At 44.6% G+C, this 19,894-nt stretch overlaps 1 protein-coding gene across 1 annotated transcript; it reads left to right on the forward strand.

The window, feature by feature from the left end:
- Positions 1 to 212: 212 nt before the first annotated feature.
- stox2a (storkhead box 2a) lies at positions 213 to 19,445 on the forward strand (the record flags this gene model as incomplete). Its single annotated transcript, XM_080515382.1, has 4 exons — positions 213 to 591; positions 11,983 to 12,135; positions 14,557 to 17,104; positions 18,519 to 19,445. 4 exons carry the CDS (start codon positions 213 to 215, stop codon positions 18,718 to 18,720), a joined length of 3,282 nt encoding a protein of 1,093 aa, XP_080371508.1. The 3' UTR covers positions 18,721 to 19,445.
- Positions 19,446 to 19,894: the final 449 nt, after the last annotated feature.

Genomic DNA, 19,894 nt, shown 5'->3' on the forward strand with positions numbered 1-19,894 from the left:
AGACAGAGGAGGACCAGTGGCTGCAGAGGACGCTATCAGCATGATGAGTTACATGCTTTTTCATGGATCACCTTTGTCACGACCAGGCTGTTAATTTATTCTCCAAGATCTGCTGGAACTTTTTTGTTTTTCCTCAACAAAGCAGTGACACACGCAGTTAAAAAAAAAAAACAACTTAATTTTCACGTGGATAAACTTTGGCCGAAGTCTGGATGGATAAATGTCTTCCCATCGCCCCGCACTCCCTGGCTCTGGTGCTGTTGCATCAATCCGGGGAGGATAAAGCAGGAGACCCCTCGCCTCCATCTTCATCACCACCGTCACCATCCTCCTCCTCCTCCTCCTCCTCCTCAACGGTGAAGTTACGGCGCCGCATCGGGTTCGAGGTCTTCGCCAGTTTCAAAGCCGTCAACATGCAGCACTTCTGGAACGAGGCGCTGACGCACGCGCTGTCCGAGGTGTTCTTCCTCGGCTGGCTCGACGAGCACGTGCTGCTCCTCCAGGGGGAGGAGGCGCACCTCCAGGTGCTGCGGAACGGCTGGACGCGGCGGACCCTCCAGCCTCCGCGGGGCTTCCGCATCAAGTGCATAGGTGGGTTAATGTGGCCTGACAAGTGTGGGACAGCAGCCACAAAGACACTCTGCAGGCTGGGCAGAGGGTGAATCCTCCTCAGGGAGCACACAGTTAAACCCCTTTAAGAGCAGAACGGGTAGAAAACTTACCTTGGGCAGATCTTTTGCAAATGAATAATGCCTGAGATTTTATTTTTTTTTATTATTATTTATATGAATTGTCGCTCCACGGGTCATTATGACTGCGTTGTAGAGTTCCACTCACTTCAGCTTGAGTCTGAATTGAATTAGGGGTGTTTCTGCAGGATGTGGCGTTTGCACATTCTCCATGTGCAGCAGGTGTGATTGTTTTGCCTCCCACAGTCTATTCGGTGAAATAGACTACGTGTGTGCACTTGAGTGTGTGAGATTGTGTGATGATGTCCTGCAACGGAGGTGGTTATAGATCCAGGATTTACTCTGCCTTTCCAGCCACCCGACCTTCATTTGGAAGAAATGGAATGGAATAATGCACGTCAGATATTTTTTTAATCGTTAAATTATCTTACATTGGGTCATAAGTGAAAGTTGGACTGCGTTTATCACCATAAAGATGTTTAAAAACACTTGCCACTGTGCTACTTCTAGTACTTAAACTATTCTAGAGAAGAATATAAAATACCTCAAGATCAAAAATATTGAGTAGATGATTGAAGAAGAAAAAAATCTAAATAATTCCCCAGCAATTTATTGAAGGTAAAAAAGTACATAGATAACAAAGCTAAGTGCATCTTCTACAAGTCAAACTTAAAGAGGAACATTGACCTCACAAGTATGTCTCTGTGGTACCCAGAGATAGCGCTTATGAACCAGTTATTAATTGAAATGGCTTCAAATGACTATATTAAAGTTTAAAATTGTTGCAGCCCTTACATTCAAACAATCTGCAGTCAGATTTCAGACCTGGTCTGGGTTTATTAATGGCAACATTGCTGTCAAGTCCCTGTAATTGTTGTGCTGCTCTTGACGTGAAAAGAGCTTTTGCTTTACATGTTTTTGAACTGGACATCGCGCCAAGAACCAGACCTTCCAATTCATTTTCTTTATTTAAACAGCAGGGGGGGGGGACCCTCCAAGAAAGAGAATGAATTACTTCAATTACTGGAAATAAATAGTTTTATTTCATTTCATTTTTATTTTTTTTAAACCAAGGTAGTTTAATCAAAATACAGCACTGAAATCCATCACATGCTTTTAAACAGTTTGTTTTAACACTTGAAAAATATATATTTTAGTTGATTTTCAAATTAACCATATTTAGAGAAAATTACTCAGATTAATTATTAGCAAGATGTTGACGTTTGACTTTTCAAGCGAAATGCATTAATCCTAATCCTGAGCATTAATCCCAACAGCTGGTTAAAAGCTGCTTCTTTCAGCTGCACAACATTGCAGAGCTCAAACCCATGGTGTTCGAAGGGGGAGCTTGAAATGACCATTCGTGGGTTTGTGTCCTCGCGGCGAGACGACTGCCTGTTCACCTGCCTTAACCACAAAGAGTTGGCTCGCCTTCAGTATGTCCAGAACTCTGCTGCGGGGCTGTTGACCAGGAGGGCTGAGGTGGACTGGGCAGTTCCTGCTGACGGTCACCCCCCCCCCCCCCCCCCCCCCCAACTCTGGAACGCGCTTCCTTTAGACCTGCGCTCCCTGGCCTCAGTCCACGCTTTTAAAAAGCACCTGAAAACGTTTTCTGTTTCAGCAAGCATTTTAGACTGAGCTGACCCGCTGCACGCCAAGCTTTTTATACTTCCCTATTTGACCACATGCTTTTTATGCATACTGTGAAGCATTTTAGACCAACTGACCCTGTGCTGAGTTACATCCTATGCATTTTAAGCTTTTTAAAAACCTTGTACCTGATCTTATGATCTTTTAGATACGTCTACTTTTGGGAAGCACTTTGTGACCATCGTCTGTGAAAAGCGCTATATAAATAAAGTTCACTTACTTACTAATGTCCATATCAAAGTCAAATCTCCCAGGCATTCTTGAATGTACCCAACAATTGTCAGGAGATATTTAAACATGGCCACATTGGAGCAAACACGACAGTGTTGCGAGGTGCTTTATCAGCCGTCCATCCAGGTTTGTACACCACAGTCGTGCCACAATCAAGGAGAGGAACAAGGTTTCGCCGTGAGGTGAGCTCTTCCATTGAATTCCTGCACGCCTCTTATACCTGGCCAGTTAACGTGTTTCACCTGATCCTCGTCGGCAGTGGAGAGGGAGGGAGTATCGGCTCACCGGCAGTTTGACAGATCAATTGCTTCATCTCATATACATTCACTCATTTATTTGCAGTACTCAGTAAGAACAAAACATAAAGGGATAACTGATGGCGTACATCAGCTGGTTTTGTGTGCAATTATTTGACAGTTTCCCCGCCTTGTCGACTCACGATCAACAAGTGGAAAACGACGGGTGGAAGTGACACAAAAGACGTTAAGAGAGTGCGTGCATCAGTTCAACAAGGACATTTTGTTTACATTTCTGCACACAACAGGACTGATGACCCGAATGTAATATAGGCGAAGAATAGCAGATGGTAGAATCCAGACAATAGTAGTAATGCAATATTATGGATACCCACTGAAAGAAAGTAATATTTGCTCACATTAAGAAGAGCTCTCCAGACTGAAGCTTGCTATTAAAGCATGCCTGTCGTCCTAAAAACTCATGTTGAGTGTTTCACATAGTCCTCATTCTCCAGTTTTGATTTGTTTTTGTTAGGGGAGTCCAGGCTTCGTGTCATGCGGGCTGACTCAGTGCTGAGGCCCGGCTCTACTCCGACTCAAAGTTCCCACACGTATCCTCCTCTTCTCCTGACGAAGCCAGAACTCGTGCGTGTGCTCAGACAGGTTTGTCAGCAAGTTTAACCACGGCAACCCATCATCCCACTGCCCTCCCTGTGTGCATGTGACTGCAAGCGAGTGTGTGTGGTCTTTGTAATTTCACTCGTTGTGGAGCCAGAATACACTTGAGAAGTCCAGAATGCAGATTTATTGAGGGGGAGGCCAGAATATGCCGTGGGTGCGTGTGAGAATATGGGAGAGAGAGGCATGCAGCATGTCAGAGATCGTCTCTATTTATGTGTGTTTCACAATAGAGACTCCTCTGTTTGAATCACCTGTTTCTTCAGTGAATCCGTCACACTGCAGCCAAGGAAAATAGAAAACGGTTACGGGTTGGGAGGGACGGGGAAGATTTATGGAAGCTTTGAAACTACGTCTTTAAGGCTTTTCTCCACTTGTCCTTTTGGGGTGTTTATTGCGTGCAGCTCGGTCTAAAGGTGCCTACTATGTGCACTTTTCTTTATTTAAGTTAAGAGTTAAAGGGGATCACAGCAGGGGTTCAGGCTCTTCCTGCAATGGAAGGGGCGGGTCACCTCCAATTACCAAACAAACTGATTAACGTCTATGGAACATCGACTTTCTCGGGAAACAAGCAGACAAGAAGGCATTGATATGAATATTTTAACAAACCGACCATCAGCTGAGGATTCATGCACAGAAAGCCATCACCTGGCTCTGCAGACCACATTTCTTCTATTCTTTTTTTTTTTTTTTTTTCCTAATGGGTCGGTGATTCTGGGCCCCTCATTACTATTCAGGTATTCTCTTCACACTGTCCACTCAGCAGCAAATAACAATCACTCGCTATCTACTGGAAAGTTTTTCGCCACTGAAAAGCAAAACATTTCTCTCAAGAACAGAGTTGGGGAAAAAAAGAGAATAAATAAGATTCTTCGATAATGCTAAAGTTGTTCCATGTCTCAGTGTGTACTTTGGTAACATGCTAAAGAACACCAAGCATTGTTGTGGCTTATTTAAAATCTTAAAATTAGGAAATTGTTTTTTTTTTGGGGGGGTATATGATTTCTGCACAGATTCTGTACAGGGCCTCATGACAGAGGGCTGGTTGTGTCGCTGACTTGTTTCCGTGTCTGATGGTTAGAGGGGGCGGCAGCGTCTCATTGATACGACTGAAACAAACACTGATAAGCTCTGGAATGTTTGTCTTACAGCTAATAACTCACCAGACTCCACAATGCTTCAGCTAACAGCCGTAAACTGACGTTGATGATTTTTGGCCGTCGAGATACTAATGCAGATTTTCTATATTGTGAGAAATATTAATCACTATTTAGGACATGAACTCACAGTGGCACCTTTTCTGTCCTCACGTCACACATTATCTGTTCTTAAGTTCAAATTGAAACATGTAGAATCTTATATCTGCTTTGATGATGACGATGACGATGATGATGAGTTACAAAATGTCTTAAAAATATGATAAAATAGGACAAATTACTTCTCAAAAACTAAAGAAGGCTATCGACACCAGTGGTTCTCAACATTTGTTCCCCTGAAATCAATGACCTCTAAGAGAATTTGCAGATCACTTCTGTGATCTCTGATAAGCCAAAAACACAATAACGAAGCCAAGAATTGATGGGCAGACCCATTCTCCCTGAGACACGCGCACACAAAAAGAAACTTTGAAATATAAGCACTTTGCAGTTTTGCCGGTCTGTTCTCTATTCCACTGTGTTCGTCTATCTTTTGCTTCGTCCAACTCGTGGGTTGCGGGGCACCGGAGCTGATCACAGCTGACCAGATCACCAGAGAGAGAGAGAGAACATGCAAACTACAGCCCAACCCAGACTTCAACCAGGGACATTCTCGCACTGAATCTCACCACAGTGGTGACCAGTAAACCAATGTGCGGTTCTACAAAGTGTTTTTGTTTTTCACATGTGCAAATCTCCTCGAGGATCCTGTGATCCAAACCAGGAAAAAAGCTTTTCAAACTTACAAAATTCATTGGTGTTTATCAAGTGCAGTTACATTTTTGAGAACACGATTTCAAAGTGAGGGCGCTCGCCAGTCTGTAGGAGGTGTGTTTGTAAAGAGGGAAAAGAGTCCAGCTGTCTTCTACCAATCAGGTAGTAGACACACTAGATTGGGGGTAATTTCTTGTTTCTTGGCTCTTCAGGCTTTAACAAGCTGTAATTCATGTGCATTACGGTGGCTTAGATATGTTTATATTGAATCGCAGCAGACCAGACGGGACGTAACAAAAGCCAGGAGTGCTGTTCTCTACATTGTCGGATGAAGACTTTTGTCCTAAAGTATTTCGCGATGCCAGATTGTCCCGCAAAATGTCTGAGTCAAGCCCAGAGTCAAGTACACAGAAGTTGTGGATTTTCGGCTGTGTGGAAACAATAACAGGCAATTCAATCTGATTAACTGGGGAGGGGACTCCGTATCCGTTGGCCGCCTGTAAACAATGGACTGGGAGGAGTGAGTGCTGTTAAGGAAGGAAAAGTGCAGCGTTTGTTCAGGAAAACTCCGCTCTCCTGCACTGCCTGCTCCAGCCGACCCCCCCCCACCCCTCACCCCGACCCCCCTGGAAGGAAAAGGAGGGTCTCCACAGAGAATCGGGGGAAATGTTTGACGCAGCAGAGAGATGTGTCCACATACATCTTAATGCTAGGTCAGGATGTGTAGTGTCATCTGTTGTGACAAAAACTCTTCGGCGTGTCTGGCCTGGAGTGTTTTCTTGTATTGTCCTCAATGTGCCACTGGAGGGCAGGCCGCCGGCAAAAATGCTTGCAAGGAAGTTGGTTGAGTGAGAAACAGGCCACACTCGGCTGATACAAGGGCTTGCATCACTTGTGACTTCACAGACATTTTACCGTTGGTCCCAAATCTGCACCACAGAGCTTCTATTGCAGATTTTACTCGTTAAGCAACGTGTACTTGTGAACAGATTTCTTCCTCTAGTATGACAATCAATCCATGCAAATCTTTATTGCAGGATTTTCCCCACATTTGACCCGTGTTCCTAATCTCCATCCGTTCAAATATTTTTCTGTAAAAATTCTAGCTATCCTACCTAACCCTCACTCTTAAAACATACCAGAAGAAATGTGGGCTTTCTTATCTGTAAAGCGTTTTTGGACGATTTGTGTGATCAACCATTTGTGCTGTGCAAGTAATGCATTTTTGCACAAAGATTCGTTGATCGCACTACCTAACGTCGATTGCACTGCCTAACCCTTAGCTCTGCGTTATCAACCAATACTTGCTTAATCGGCCAATACATGCATTGCACTTATTTACACAGCGCAAGATCGTGATCTTGTAGATCGTGCCCATCACCCAAAATGCCAAATATATCTTTATCTCCCAATGGACAACCACACACAGATTCACATCCAACAGACTATTTAGAGTCAGTTTAAACTCAAGGACATTATTGTTGGACTGTCAAAAGAAACTGGAAGGTGCAGAGAAAGCCTGAAAGACATACAGGAAGAACATGGGAACTCCACAAAGAAAGGCCCAACCGAGACTCGATCTTGCTCTAAGGCGGGAGCTCTAACCAAAACACCACTGAGCAGAAGGTTAGGCCAATTTAATGTAATTCACAGTGTGTGAGCTGGTTGTATGACATGTAACACAACGGTGGGAAACAAAAATCTAAATGTTCTCCAATTTTCACAGTTGAAGTTGCGTTAGATCAAACGGCACAATAGAGCCCGCTGAGGATTTTTGTGATGTTCGCATTAATGTATTCTGCTGTGCAGTTTTTTGTTTTCTTTTTCCAACCAATGCGTGTGCTTAGCCAATAATTAAGGATCCATCATTTGCACAATGCAATTTGTTAGATTGCACCCATCACCCAAAAGTGGACATTTATCACTGTGAGGATGCTAACATGCTATCATTACCATCAGCCTGGTACAACCTGATACAGCAGTGATGATAGCCACAGTTTCCCACTACCAAATGATTACATTTTTGCCGATGAGATGTCCGAAAAAAACGTACAATCTCAGTTTTTGAAGGATATCTTAAATACCTTGTTTCACCCTTGCTGTTGCAAGATATACTTCAACACTATCCTGTTAATTGTAACACCATGACCATAAAAGCCATTACATTTCATACAGTACAATGAAGAAGTCAAATATATTTCATCATTTTCAAAGAGTTTGAAAGAGTTTTACTTTTTTACTAAATCAAATAATTGTTTTCCCTTTTGGAAATGCAGATTGACTTCCACGTCCTTTCATTTCACAAACAAAATGAAGGATTCTCGCAGGCGGAAGTGTCCTGGTTCAACATCTCGTCCTGTCCATGTATGGAGTGTCTCTGATGCTGTGAATGGGCACATGTGACTGATGTTGTGAAGCATGTTGAGACTGTTGAAGTAGTAAAATGCTCTCTATAACTAAACACCATTTACTATTAAAACAAGTTTTTTTTTTCTGAGATTATCCTGCAAGTCTCTTTTCAGCTGTTCATGTATATCTATATCTATATTTGTTCCAGTTTTTCCTTCTGTACTTATTACCCAGTAGTTGGTGTTTGTGCGTTCGAGGGTGTAGTTTCACGTGCTGAGGGATGCGGGAGTATTTCCCATCCACAGGACAGGCAGTCGGTCCTCTTCTGCGCCGCGTCTTGTCTGCCGTCTATTTTGAGTAACTGGCTCTTTAAGGGAACAGCACTCAACGGTAACAGCTATGAGATCATCGGCTTGCGTCGTCATGGCAACAAAGGCTGTTGCAGCACTACTGAGAAATAAAATGGCTGGCGTGGTGTCGCTCTCACTCCTCCTCCCCCTCCTCCTGCTCCCCCCCCCTCTCCTCCTTTCTTTTTGGTATCAGTGAACTGGAGCAGATTGGTTGTGACACCGTCCTCCCTCCGCCCGTTCCCCGTCTTGCCCTCTCACTTTGCTCCTTATTCTGCCCCTCCAACCATCCATTCACACATGTGAGTCAGCAGAAGTCTTGCTTTGAGCAGGAGCTGCCACTCTGGACATGATTCGAGTGATGCTTTTAGTTTTCTTCCTCAAGTTTTTCCAGCTCTTTGCAGGTTCAAGTTACTGAATCAACCGGTGGGAAGCACTGATGTGAGAGGCACAAAATCAGCCTCCTCTTGAAGTGACGGTCTGACTGTGGCTTTTGTGGTACAGTTAGGTGAAACACATGTTAAAAAAAAAAAAAAATAGTAATGATGTTGGTTTAAGGGCCTTGCATCATTCAGGATGAGAGAAAGCTTCGCAGAGAGGGTGAGGATCTGAATTTAGATTCCGGGTTTCTGCCTTTGCCCTGGACATCATCTGAGGACTGGATTACTTTTTGGTTTTTTTTGTGTCTTTTGAGCTGTTGATATTTGCTCTCCTCTCTGCCTTATGCATGTCCTCTCACTCTCCCTCTCCCTCTCCCTCTCCCTCTCTCTCTCTCTCTCTCACTCTCTCTCACTCCCTCTCTCTTGCATCCTCCCCTCCCCTCAGCCTCAATCACCCAGACACAGACGCATGCATGCTCACGCAGAATCGCGCGCAGCAGGCGGATGCGCGCATACTCACTCACTCTCTCTCTCTCTCTCTCTCTCTTTCTCTCGCCCTCTCTCTCTCTCTCACACACACGCACACAAACACACACACACACACACTCACACTCACACACATACTCACACACCCTTCCTGGAGGTGCTGGGAGCAGCTGCAGCATTAGCGTTGAAAGAGATTTGCCGTTGACTGGAGTTTGCGTCCCCCCCCTCGTTAATGAATGGATGCTATGGCGATCGGCTCACAAGCTCCTTCCGTTGGATTGCGGGAAACGCTGGATATCTATTCTTGAATTTATTTATTTATTTCTATGCTCTCCATTTTTTTCTCCCCACCCTCTGCTGGTGTGCTGTTGTCGAAAGGACGATGGGGTCTTGTGCTTGATCGGATAAAGATGGAGGTGAACGTGGCGTCCCCGGTGCTTGGCATACTATTGAGGTTTCACTGCCCGCTGGGGTGAATGGAGCTTTTATTTCAGTTTTTTTGTTTTTTTAAGTGGGCTCTTTTGTTTTACGAGGAACGGCCGAGCACTCCTGTGGTGAATTGAGCTATTGTCGAAGACTGGGCCTCCTAAGCTTTGAATATTTGACCGTCCATCCATCCCCTCCCGTCATCCCCCTGTTGCCTTCTCCTGGAAAGAAAAGAGCAGATCCCCAAAACCTCCGCTGAAATCTTCCCTTGCCTTCCTCCTTGCTTCCAATGCCCCATTTCCCTCATCTCTACCCCTGCCCCCCCCACCCCTCTCCCGCTCCCTCCTCCCACATCAGAGTGGCTACGTAATGTGCCTCCCTACGCATGCAAATGGGGATGCTACAAATGGTGGCTCGGACTGATGTCGATGAAAGGGTGATGCCTCGCGCAATCACCTGCACCTCTGCCGCCACTGCCGTCCCTCCAGATCAGCCCAGGAGAGCCCAGCAGCCGATGACAACCACCCACAGTGCGAACGCCGTCGTTTGTAGCTTGACCGTGGATGTAAATGAGACGTGTGTGTGTGTGTGAAGGAGCACACTGGTTCCTGCCATGTCTGGTGTGTGATCGCTCTAGCGGGACGTTCTTACTGATGCGGGGGAGGCACTGAGCCTGAGGTTGGTCGACCTCCCCCAGCACACCCCCTCCCCACCCACCCTTCCCCACCTCCCCCCTTTCCTTACCCCCCCCTCCTCATTTCACAACCCTCTTATCCCCCCCCCCCCCCCCCCCACACTCCCCCACCCCTAAAAAAAAACCCACCACCTTATCCCAAAAGCACCCGGGGGGGGTGAAGGCCACCTGGTAAAGGGGTCACGATGAAGAAGAACCGCAGCGGCAATGTGCGGCGGGCTTGGCCCAGCTCGGAGCTCGCCGAACGCCCGCTGGAGCACAACCTCTCCCGTAGCGAGAAAGACATCCGTGTGCAGAAGCAGCATCTTCCTCCTCCTCCTCCTCCTCATTTCTCTCCGTCCCCGCCAAGTTATCGGGCGCCAGGTGAGTCTGATGACACTCCCACCACGAGAAGCACCACCCACTGTCTACGCGCGGCCGCACAGAGTTAGTCAAAACTCTGTTTCATTCAGAGTTCAAAGGAGACGCCATTTTTGGGTTGTAAGGAAGAAAATATGGGGGATAAGAAGGAGTAATAGTTTTTTGTTTTTTTTTAGGGGGAGGTCCCCATTTCAGGCACTGCTGACGTGACTCAAGACTCATCAAAGCAAACCTTTTCGAATCAAATTTGTGAAGTTTTCTTGTCTTGTGATTTATTTCACAATACCATTCGTATTTACTGACATTCTGATTAATCTGATGGTCAAATCGCATGAAACTGTAGATTCTTCAATCGCATCGTTTTATAGTGTATTCGGAGGGTGAAAAGTTGTGCGGTTGTAAGATTGCATCATCTTTGCACCAAATATAGCAACAAATTCATGTTTTTGTTTGTTCATAATAGGGTAACAGTATTGTACTGTTTCATAGGAGAAAAAAACCCATCTATTTAAACCAAGAAATTCTGCTCCTCTCTGTACATTTCTGTGTAAATATTTGCTTATTTCTGTCTGTCCTGTCACTCAGCTTGCTGCCATAGGATACTATAAAAGCCAAGAACATTGCAATATTCTTCTGTGCTGATTCACTTGCAGATCTGGCTTTTCTCGTGTTTACCAGCGGCGAAGTAAAAGCCTTGTATAGCCACATAAAGCTTAGGGGGCCGTAATAATAAGCAGAGATAACGTCATCGTCTTGCTCAACTGACCATTCAGCTGAGTGTGCAGAGGAGGCCGGGCCCTGCACACATCTCAGCTCAGGTACAAGCAGCATGGGCAGCAAATGACAGCAACATTTGGCAGCAGCCATCGATGGCTGGACTCTGAAACGTGAGGAGACACGGCGACAAAACAGAAATGAATTGTGGAAAGGTTTGACGGTGTCGTCCCTGTGTCGTGTCGTTTTCGATCAGCAGATTTAGGTCAGAGGACAGGGTCACTACTGCACAGATGTTGCAGCGGTGGATTCAGTGTGTTGCTTTACAACCTTTCAGCAGGACAGATGTTCGCTCTCAGAGGGGCTTGATGCCGGGCCGTCTGCTTGTAGGATGATCTCACTACTCACTACTGCTGACAGCAAAGCCAGCTTAAGGCAGCAGAGGATCTCTGTTTTGGCTTCACTGTGGTCAGGTCGACGAAATGGCAGGAATGTTGATTTGCACCTGCCAGAGCGTTGGCTCCCTTCTCTGGTTGTGACGTGACGGGGGATCAAACACCCGCGACGCACAGATTCAGGTGGTCTCATGCTCGGCTTTTTACGATCGCTGCAGCAGCCCGCCTCGCTTTGCTAACCTACGAGAAACGGGAGGAGCGAGAGGCTAAGGAAGCGGCACGGAGAGGAGGGGTGGAGTCGTTCCAGGCAGCGTGTGCACACTGCTGCTGTTTGACCATTACATCATAGCTTCACACGCTGCGCCTGCTGTTCATTCATGATCTAACAGTTGTGCTTTTGCCTCCCCCTCCTGGTCCTCCTGCCCCTCCTCCTCCAGGTGATGTGTCTCCAATCAGTATGTCACCTATCAGCCAGTCACAGTTCATCCCGCTGGGGGAGATCTTGTGCTTGGCCATCTCTGCAATGAACTCTGCCCACAAGCCTGTCAACCAGGAGGCACTGGTGGAGCACCTCACTGCCAGCTTCCCAGGTCGGTCCCTCTCGTTTGTTTCCTGTGATGTTTCATGAACCGCTCCTTTGGCTCCATGACGAAGTATACATGCGTGCCGAAACTACGAAGCTTGAAACTGGGATTCGGACATACAGCTGCATGCCGAATATTAACTGCAATGTAAAACTCAATATTTCCTATAAAGTAACATTATCTATGTAACTTAACTGTATCTTAGTTTTATTACACATAACAATTATAGCTCCTTTTGTGGTCTATTCTGCTATAATTTTAACTTATAAAGGGGACTCATCCTTTCTCTAATTAGTCAACCATACAAAAACAATCATACACTTTGTAGAAACATTGAACGTGGAATACACGATTGAATAACAAAAACGAATCGTGACTTCTCAGGACTTTCTCCAACACATCCGATCAAGAGCCCGCCTTTCTTTACTTATGTTAGATGTTGAGCTTTCATTATAATCTAAGTGTTTAAACATGCCCTTCAGAGCTCCTGGAAATGGTGATGGGCTTGCATGCTTGTTTTGTTTTTCTTTTGGATATTGTAAAGACAGAATGATTCAGTCACAGTCCCGTGATTATCATCCACCCATCCAGTCATGAATTGTGGAGGTTTGTAATTAATCCTTACACTTGATTAGAGGGACATTGTTTGACAGTGATTATTGTCAGCTGCCCTTTATTTGTTGTTATTGGATTGCTTTGGAACTATCTCTCCAAACATTTCCTTCCCCTAAACAAGAGGATCAACCTTTGGAATTCACGCAGCAGCTCAGTCATGTTTTACTTGTTGGAATATTGATGAATTCATCCTAAAATTCTCTGACTCTCAGACTTATACCAAGGTTAATAACACAAATCCTAATTACTATTAAAGCCAGTTGCTCCGCTCTATTAAAAGGGACGATGCCCTTCTCGTTGAGCTTCTATACGGCGCTGTGCTGGAGAGGAGTTGAACTTATAGGTTGCATCATTGCTGAGTTAAAAACTGCCATGAGGATGATGTAATATAAGGCAACACAAGGCCTAGACAAAGGTTATGAGTTTTTCTATTGAAAAGGACCACATTTTATGTTAAGCTTGTATTTTTAAAAGCCTTTAAAGCAACTGACATCTTTTTTGCATCCTCATTGAATATTTCTAAGTCATTTAAAACCTGAAAATGCTTCAATAGCATTCACTAGATTCCGATTAAGTCTGGATTATGTGGGGAACTATGAAAAGGTCGTTTCAATGGACATCAAATTTAGGACAAAATTAAGATGATAAATTGTTCAAATGCTTGATTTTTCTTATCAGCAGTTACATAAATAAAACATTTAAATGTATTTTTCAAGGAACAAAGTAATTTGCTGCACTGATACATGGATAAAGTACACAGGGTATATATAGTGTTATTCACTGTAACTACTCAACTTTGTTAAAGCAAAAAGTGGCTTTACTTTGGTGAAAACCAATAATATGCTGATAAAGTTACAGTGGCTGAAATTGAAGTGAAATCTCCCCTCATAAAGCGTCAAATTATAAATAACTGCGAGAAGCTTCCCTTTTTACCATTTTAACTTTGTTTTGGATGTTCATGTTAAATGAAAAATCATAATATTTTCAATAGATAAAAATGATACATCGTAATGGATAGATTGTGAACTGGGGCTGCAGCTGGTTTGAACATTTAAATCAGCATTGCATGACTTCAGTTAAATGTTGGAAAGCAAGACATGCATGTATGCATATAGCAAACATTTTTTTTGTTGTTGTTGATATACATTTTGTTTATTGCTTAACCTTTATATTAAAGAAAGGATTACTATTTAAGTGAAATTATTAGTTATTGGAAAATTAAAACAATGAGAATTAGAAATCATTGTCTACTTATAATAACCAAAAATCCTTCTTTTTCATCTTAAACCCAACTTTGGTTTGAATTTGTATTTGTTATTCTTTGTGGTATCTGTGTTTACTGCCCTGATTCGTACACAGTATAATGTGTGGGGGTTTGCCAAACAAGTATGCGATCCATTTTTCATTTCATTTACACTAAATTGATCAGCACTGTAGAAATAATTTATACCTGAAAAGGTAACTGAAAAATGTACTTCCAAAATGTCTCAACCAAAATTGGAGAGTTTGTGTGCAATGGGATTTGGTGTGATGTGATTTAAGCATAAACTTGTTTTTAAGTTAAGTGATACCTCATTGCTGGCTTATTGGGATATATTTCATTCTTTATATGGTTTCATTGTATGTGTAGATAAATGTATCTATTTCAGACTTGCATGATAAGGAGTTTTGGCCACTTTCTATCCAAAGAAAACTGTCCTGAAATTATGATGTGTTCTTGTTGATTATCTCATGGTTTCCAGGTTGTCACAAGGCAGTAACTCACTGTAAAGGAAATAATAAGAAAAATTGTCTACTATGTACTTTTTGCAGGCGTGCCTACACCCAGCTCAGACGTTTTGCGACATACTTTGAACATGTTGGTGCGCGAGAGGAAGATCTACCCGACACCAGAGGGCTACTTCATTGTCACCCCCCAGACCTACTTTATCACTCCCTCCCTCATCAGAACCAACAACAAGTGGTATCATCTCGATGATCGGCTGACAGAGCGCCAACCGTCACAACAGCAGCAACAACAACAACAACAACAACAACAGCAGCAGCAACCTCAACATTGTACTTCACCTCAGTCTGGTAATGTGACACCATCAGCACCCGGCTGCCTGAGAGAGAGGCCTCCTCGCAAGAAACATGGCGACTCATACACTCCCTATCGTGACGATCCGTCCAGACTTCACAACGCGGCGCTCCTAAGTAAGTCACCAAAGGACCACAGGGGAGATTCCTATCAGAGTCAGCCACCCAAGGATCACAATGGTGGGGATCCTCCACCGAGCGCATCCGCCAAGGAGCACCGAGGTGAGCCGCCATCATACCCCTACCCTCCAGTTGCTACGTCCCCTCCTGTCCAACAGTCGCCTCCTCAAGATTCAGCCGATAAGAGCAAGAGCATCACTTCTTTTCCTTACAAAACTGACACTCTGACCAAAAAGAAAGAAGGAAGTGGTGGCAGCGGAACTGGGGAGAAGCAATCCAAGAGGTTTGGACTCCGGCTGTTCAGGCTGAGTTTCAAGAAGGACAAAATGAGGCAGCTGGCCACCTTCTCAGCCCAGTTCCCTCCAGAGGAGTGGCCTCTTCGTGACGAGGACGTGCCAACCACACCCATTCCCAGAGAGGTAGAGATGGAAATAATTCGCAGAATCAACCCTGACCTAACCGTGGAGAATGTTGCGAGGCACACAGCTGTCATGAAGCGGCTTGAGGAAGAACGGACTCAGAAGAACAAGGCTGGATCTTCGGCCCAGCACAGCGCACGCAGCAGGAGGGGCAGGGGCCACCGAAGGGCCCCACATGGTAAGTCCCGGTCTCACAGCAAACCCAGGACCTCCAGAGGAGACCCGTCCGAGGGCTCAAATTGGGACCTTGTGTTCATGGAAAGAGATTACCGCTTCTTTAGCCACTCGTTAGTTCGCTCGCCTCGGGAGGCCATGTACACGTTGGAGCGCAGGCGAAGTGGAGGCGCAACATACCTGGTCCACAGCAACCCCAACATCACTGAATCGTACTGCCCTGTTACCCCCGAGTGGGACGTGTCTGGGGAACTAGCCAAGAGACGGACAGAGATGCCCTTCCCCGAACCCTCGCGGGGAACATGCCAGTCAAGGGTGCAAAGAAGTCACAGTCACAATCAGGACAGGAAATCGCGTCATGAGAGGTCAGATCAAGCTAAAGAACGATCTCGGTCCATGGACAACTCTCTAAAAGGCCCGTCGCTGGGCGCACCAGAAGACTTTGAGCCCAGTCTGGAGGAGCGTAGTCATTACTACACCGACGATGGCACCCTGCGGGCCACACAGAAATCCTCGCACTACTCAAGGATCATGTTCTCTGCTGCTAAGTTCCACTCTGATTTTAATGTGCCTGATTTGGGGAAAGGAAGTTTGGATGAGTCAAGGATTCGGAGTACAATGGAGAGGAACAAAAGCAGAGACAGCTTGCCAACGTACAATGAACTAATGGGACTTTCTCCTAAGCCCTCAACAGATGAGTACTTCCAGTGCAATACGTCAAATGAAACAATCCTAACTGCCCCTTCGCCTCAGGCAAAATCAGAATATGACACATTAACCTCATCAGGGGGACTCCGAAAGGGCTCTCCGGCTGACCGCCAAACGCCTCACCTCACCTCTCCTCACACGATGGAGTACAAAGAGGACTTGTCGGCAGCAAAGGGACAGAACGGCTCAGCGCGGCTGACGCCAAGCCAGACGCCAGAGCCGGCGCAAAATGCCCGTTTGACGCCACACCAACACAATGTAGATCCTGGAGGGGGAGGAGGAGGTATCGTGATAAAGAGGAAAGAGATCTTCAGCAAGGACACTTTGTTCAAACCTCCACACAATGCCTTGTCCACTGGCTACGTGGACAGCAGCTACACCAAGTCCGGCACATTGCGGAAAGCCTCACATGCCAAATCAACAGAGGCCCTAGACAATCCTGAGCCCCAGCAGCCTTCCAATTCAGCCACTTCCTCAGCGTCACCTGCAGTTTTACAGGGCTGCTTAGAGCCAACAGTCCCCTCTGCCTCCTTTGACTATTATAATGTATCGGATGATGAGGATGAGGAAGAGGCAGAGGAGGACTCGCACAAAGAGTTGGCGACGGCAGAGGACAACAAAGACCATGGGGAAGGGGGTGGTAACGGTGGAGGCAGTGGTGGTGGTGGTGAAGGAACCATGCAGTGGCTCCTCGAACGGGAGAAGGACCACGATCTGCAGCGGAAACTGGAGACCAATCTGACCTTACTCAGCCCCAAGGAGACGGAGAACAGCAGCAGCCAGAAGTCGGCCCACTCTGCCCGTTTGGACAGCATGGACAGCAGCAGTGTCACAGTGGACAGTGGATTCAACTCCCCCAGGTAAGCACACCAGTGAAGTGACTGTTATGTTTTTTTATTGTGGCTTTGATACTGAATGAAACACCTTTGAGCCTGTGAGGAGCTGTAAAACCAGATGTGATCTCTCAAAATTCAGGAGGATTTTGGCATATTTTAGGACGAGAAGGCTATATTATGTTGTTATTACCATTATTTTAGGTTTTGACTGTTAGCCTGCCTTCTTATGGATGTATTTACTATTGTTGCTAAAGCTCCCAGAACATCATGAGTGACCCACTGACGCCCACACACAAAGTAGGGAGGATTATTCCTCACATAATATCATTGTCACAAAGTAAATGTTGACTACTTCAGTATCACTCTAATAACAGGTCTCGAACTAAAACCTACATTTTTAAGACACCTGTTTGCTCCTGGACCAAAGCAACCATCTTCTTTCTTGGTCTCATTGACTAGGTTCAAATGTTGTCATTTGTTATTCATTTCTTATTTTTTTTCTCAACACCATAATGGTGTTTTGAAAGTGAATGTAAAAATAGGTATATGATGTTGATAACAACAGGTTTAGGGTGTGGAAAAATAAAATAGTGGTCAGAAGTAGAAAGTCAGGAAGTGATGTGAATTGGTCAATATCCATCCATCCATCCGTCTACAACGATCCACCACAGAGATAACAGGCACGCTTAACTTCACATGCATGTCTGTAGATTGTGGGAGAAAACCGCTGTTCCACCGTGTAGTCATGTGGTCAATATTTTGAACTTTAGTTTGTCATGGTTGCAGAAAGCCATCTCTATTTCTTGGGTAGAACATAAACTAGTTTAACATTTCTGAATCAGCTGTGAGCCAGCCACATACTGACAGTTAAAGGGTTTCTCCACAAAACCAGTCTTGTTCAAAAATTGTTGCAAGGTCGTTGTTTTTATTTTTTTCAGGGTAAAATAGCTTGACCTGTCCTGACTTACTGCTGAGTTGTTTGTTGTACTCTGTATCCCACATTTTTCATAATGCTGTCACATTTTCTTTGAAGGCTTCTTTAATAGTTATGCTCCAAGTGCTGCATGTTTGGCTGCTGAGATTTTCCGACATATTTATTTCAAGTGCATAATGCAGTATCTATGGCGAGCAAACGCAGTGACATATATTGTACTGTTCATTATAAGTTATGACTTCCAGAGGTGTTTTTTTGTCTTCTATATTTAGAGTAAGTCTGTGTGGTTTTTAGGCTGAATAACATTTAATGTAAATGTAATGTTAATTGTAAAGCAAACTTGCTCTAAAATAGGTCCAACTATATTTCATTATGATTCCTCTTTCAAGCACAATCTGTTTGACTGGAAATATGGACGTTTAAAAAAAAAAAAAATTATCATTATTAATATTATTATTTATTTTTGATTTGAAAACTTAACATGGTGTTGTCTTTGTCGCGCAGGACACGTGAAAGCCTTGCATCCAACACATCCAGCATAGTGGAAAGCAATAGACGGCAAAACCCGGCGCTGAGCCCCGGCCACATTGGCACCAGTAGTATGGGACTGCCATTCAGCTTTCGTGCCATCCCCGAGCCCCCCACCACGCAGCCTGAGAAACTCCAGAAGTCATCGAACTGCCTGGCCTCCATCACCAGCGTCTGACAGGCAGCACAGACTGAGACCATGGAGGCGGTGGAGGAGCGAGGAAGTGAGGTGGTTCACGCCATCTTCGTCCCTCACTCTCCTCAAAACGCACACACACACACACACGCACACACACACACACACACACACACACACACACACACACACACACACACACACACACACACACACACACACACACACACACACACACACACACACACACACATCTTCAGACTCCTGAGAATCCATATACTGGGACTGTTATTAACAGGCATGGCTTCAAGAGACTGTTCCCACAGCGACAAGATCTTAACTGCAAAAAAGAGAAGAAACACTACAGAATATCACGACCACAGTAGGTGAGGACACCTACCCGAAGTACTTTGATTTTGGTGACATGGACTCTAGTTTGGCTTATATCAAGATCCTTGATTATTGGTATTGGAAAGTAGTAGACTATAGGATTCAAGTTACATTTGGAAATATCAAAAAAACTTTTTATATTGCTTAACAATACATGTCCAATTAAATGTTCTCCTTCCTGAAGTAGTGTCAAGTTCTTCAGGACGATTTAATGTATCAGCACAATGTCAAGATAATAAAAGTTGATCCTGAGAACAACGAATGAAAGATATAAAAACATAAATCAGCTCAGATTTGTGTACCGCAATGCAAATGATGTATGTATACTCGATACTTTTGATATCCTAATTATTATAATGGTGGTATTAAAGATGCTATGTGACCAAAAATAATGTTTGGATGAAATGAGCTGCACTTCGACATCTGCACAGACACAAAGCATTGTGGCGTCCGACCCGGAGCTTTTCATCACATCGCTTGGTTTTCCTCCACAGGAAGTTGTCAATTTGTAAGGAAAATTTAACTATGCAGTGTTCAGAGCAGTTTTATGTAACAGATGGTTTTTTTTTGTTGTTGTTGTTTTTGAAGGAATATCAGCATCTACTTTGATAGCCAGTCAGGTAAAGTGCATGAATGCGTGGATCTTGGGACCACGATGGATATTGAACCCGATGCTGACAATCTGACCCCTTCAGCACCAAACCCAGATATTCTTGACTTCATAAAGTCTCATCTCGAAGGCAGTTGTTGATGTTAAACATTTGTATTGATATCCTGCTTAATGCGGTAGTGATGTGATGCATGGGAACTGCAGTTACTCTAAGGA

The sequence above is a fragment of the Blennius ocellaris genome (genome assembly GCF_963422515.1).
Source record: "Blennius ocellaris genome assembly, chromosome: 3".
Taxonomy (NCBI): domain Eukaryota; kingdom Metazoa; phylum Chordata; class Actinopteri; order Blenniiformes; family Blenniidae; genus Blennius; species Blennius ocellaris.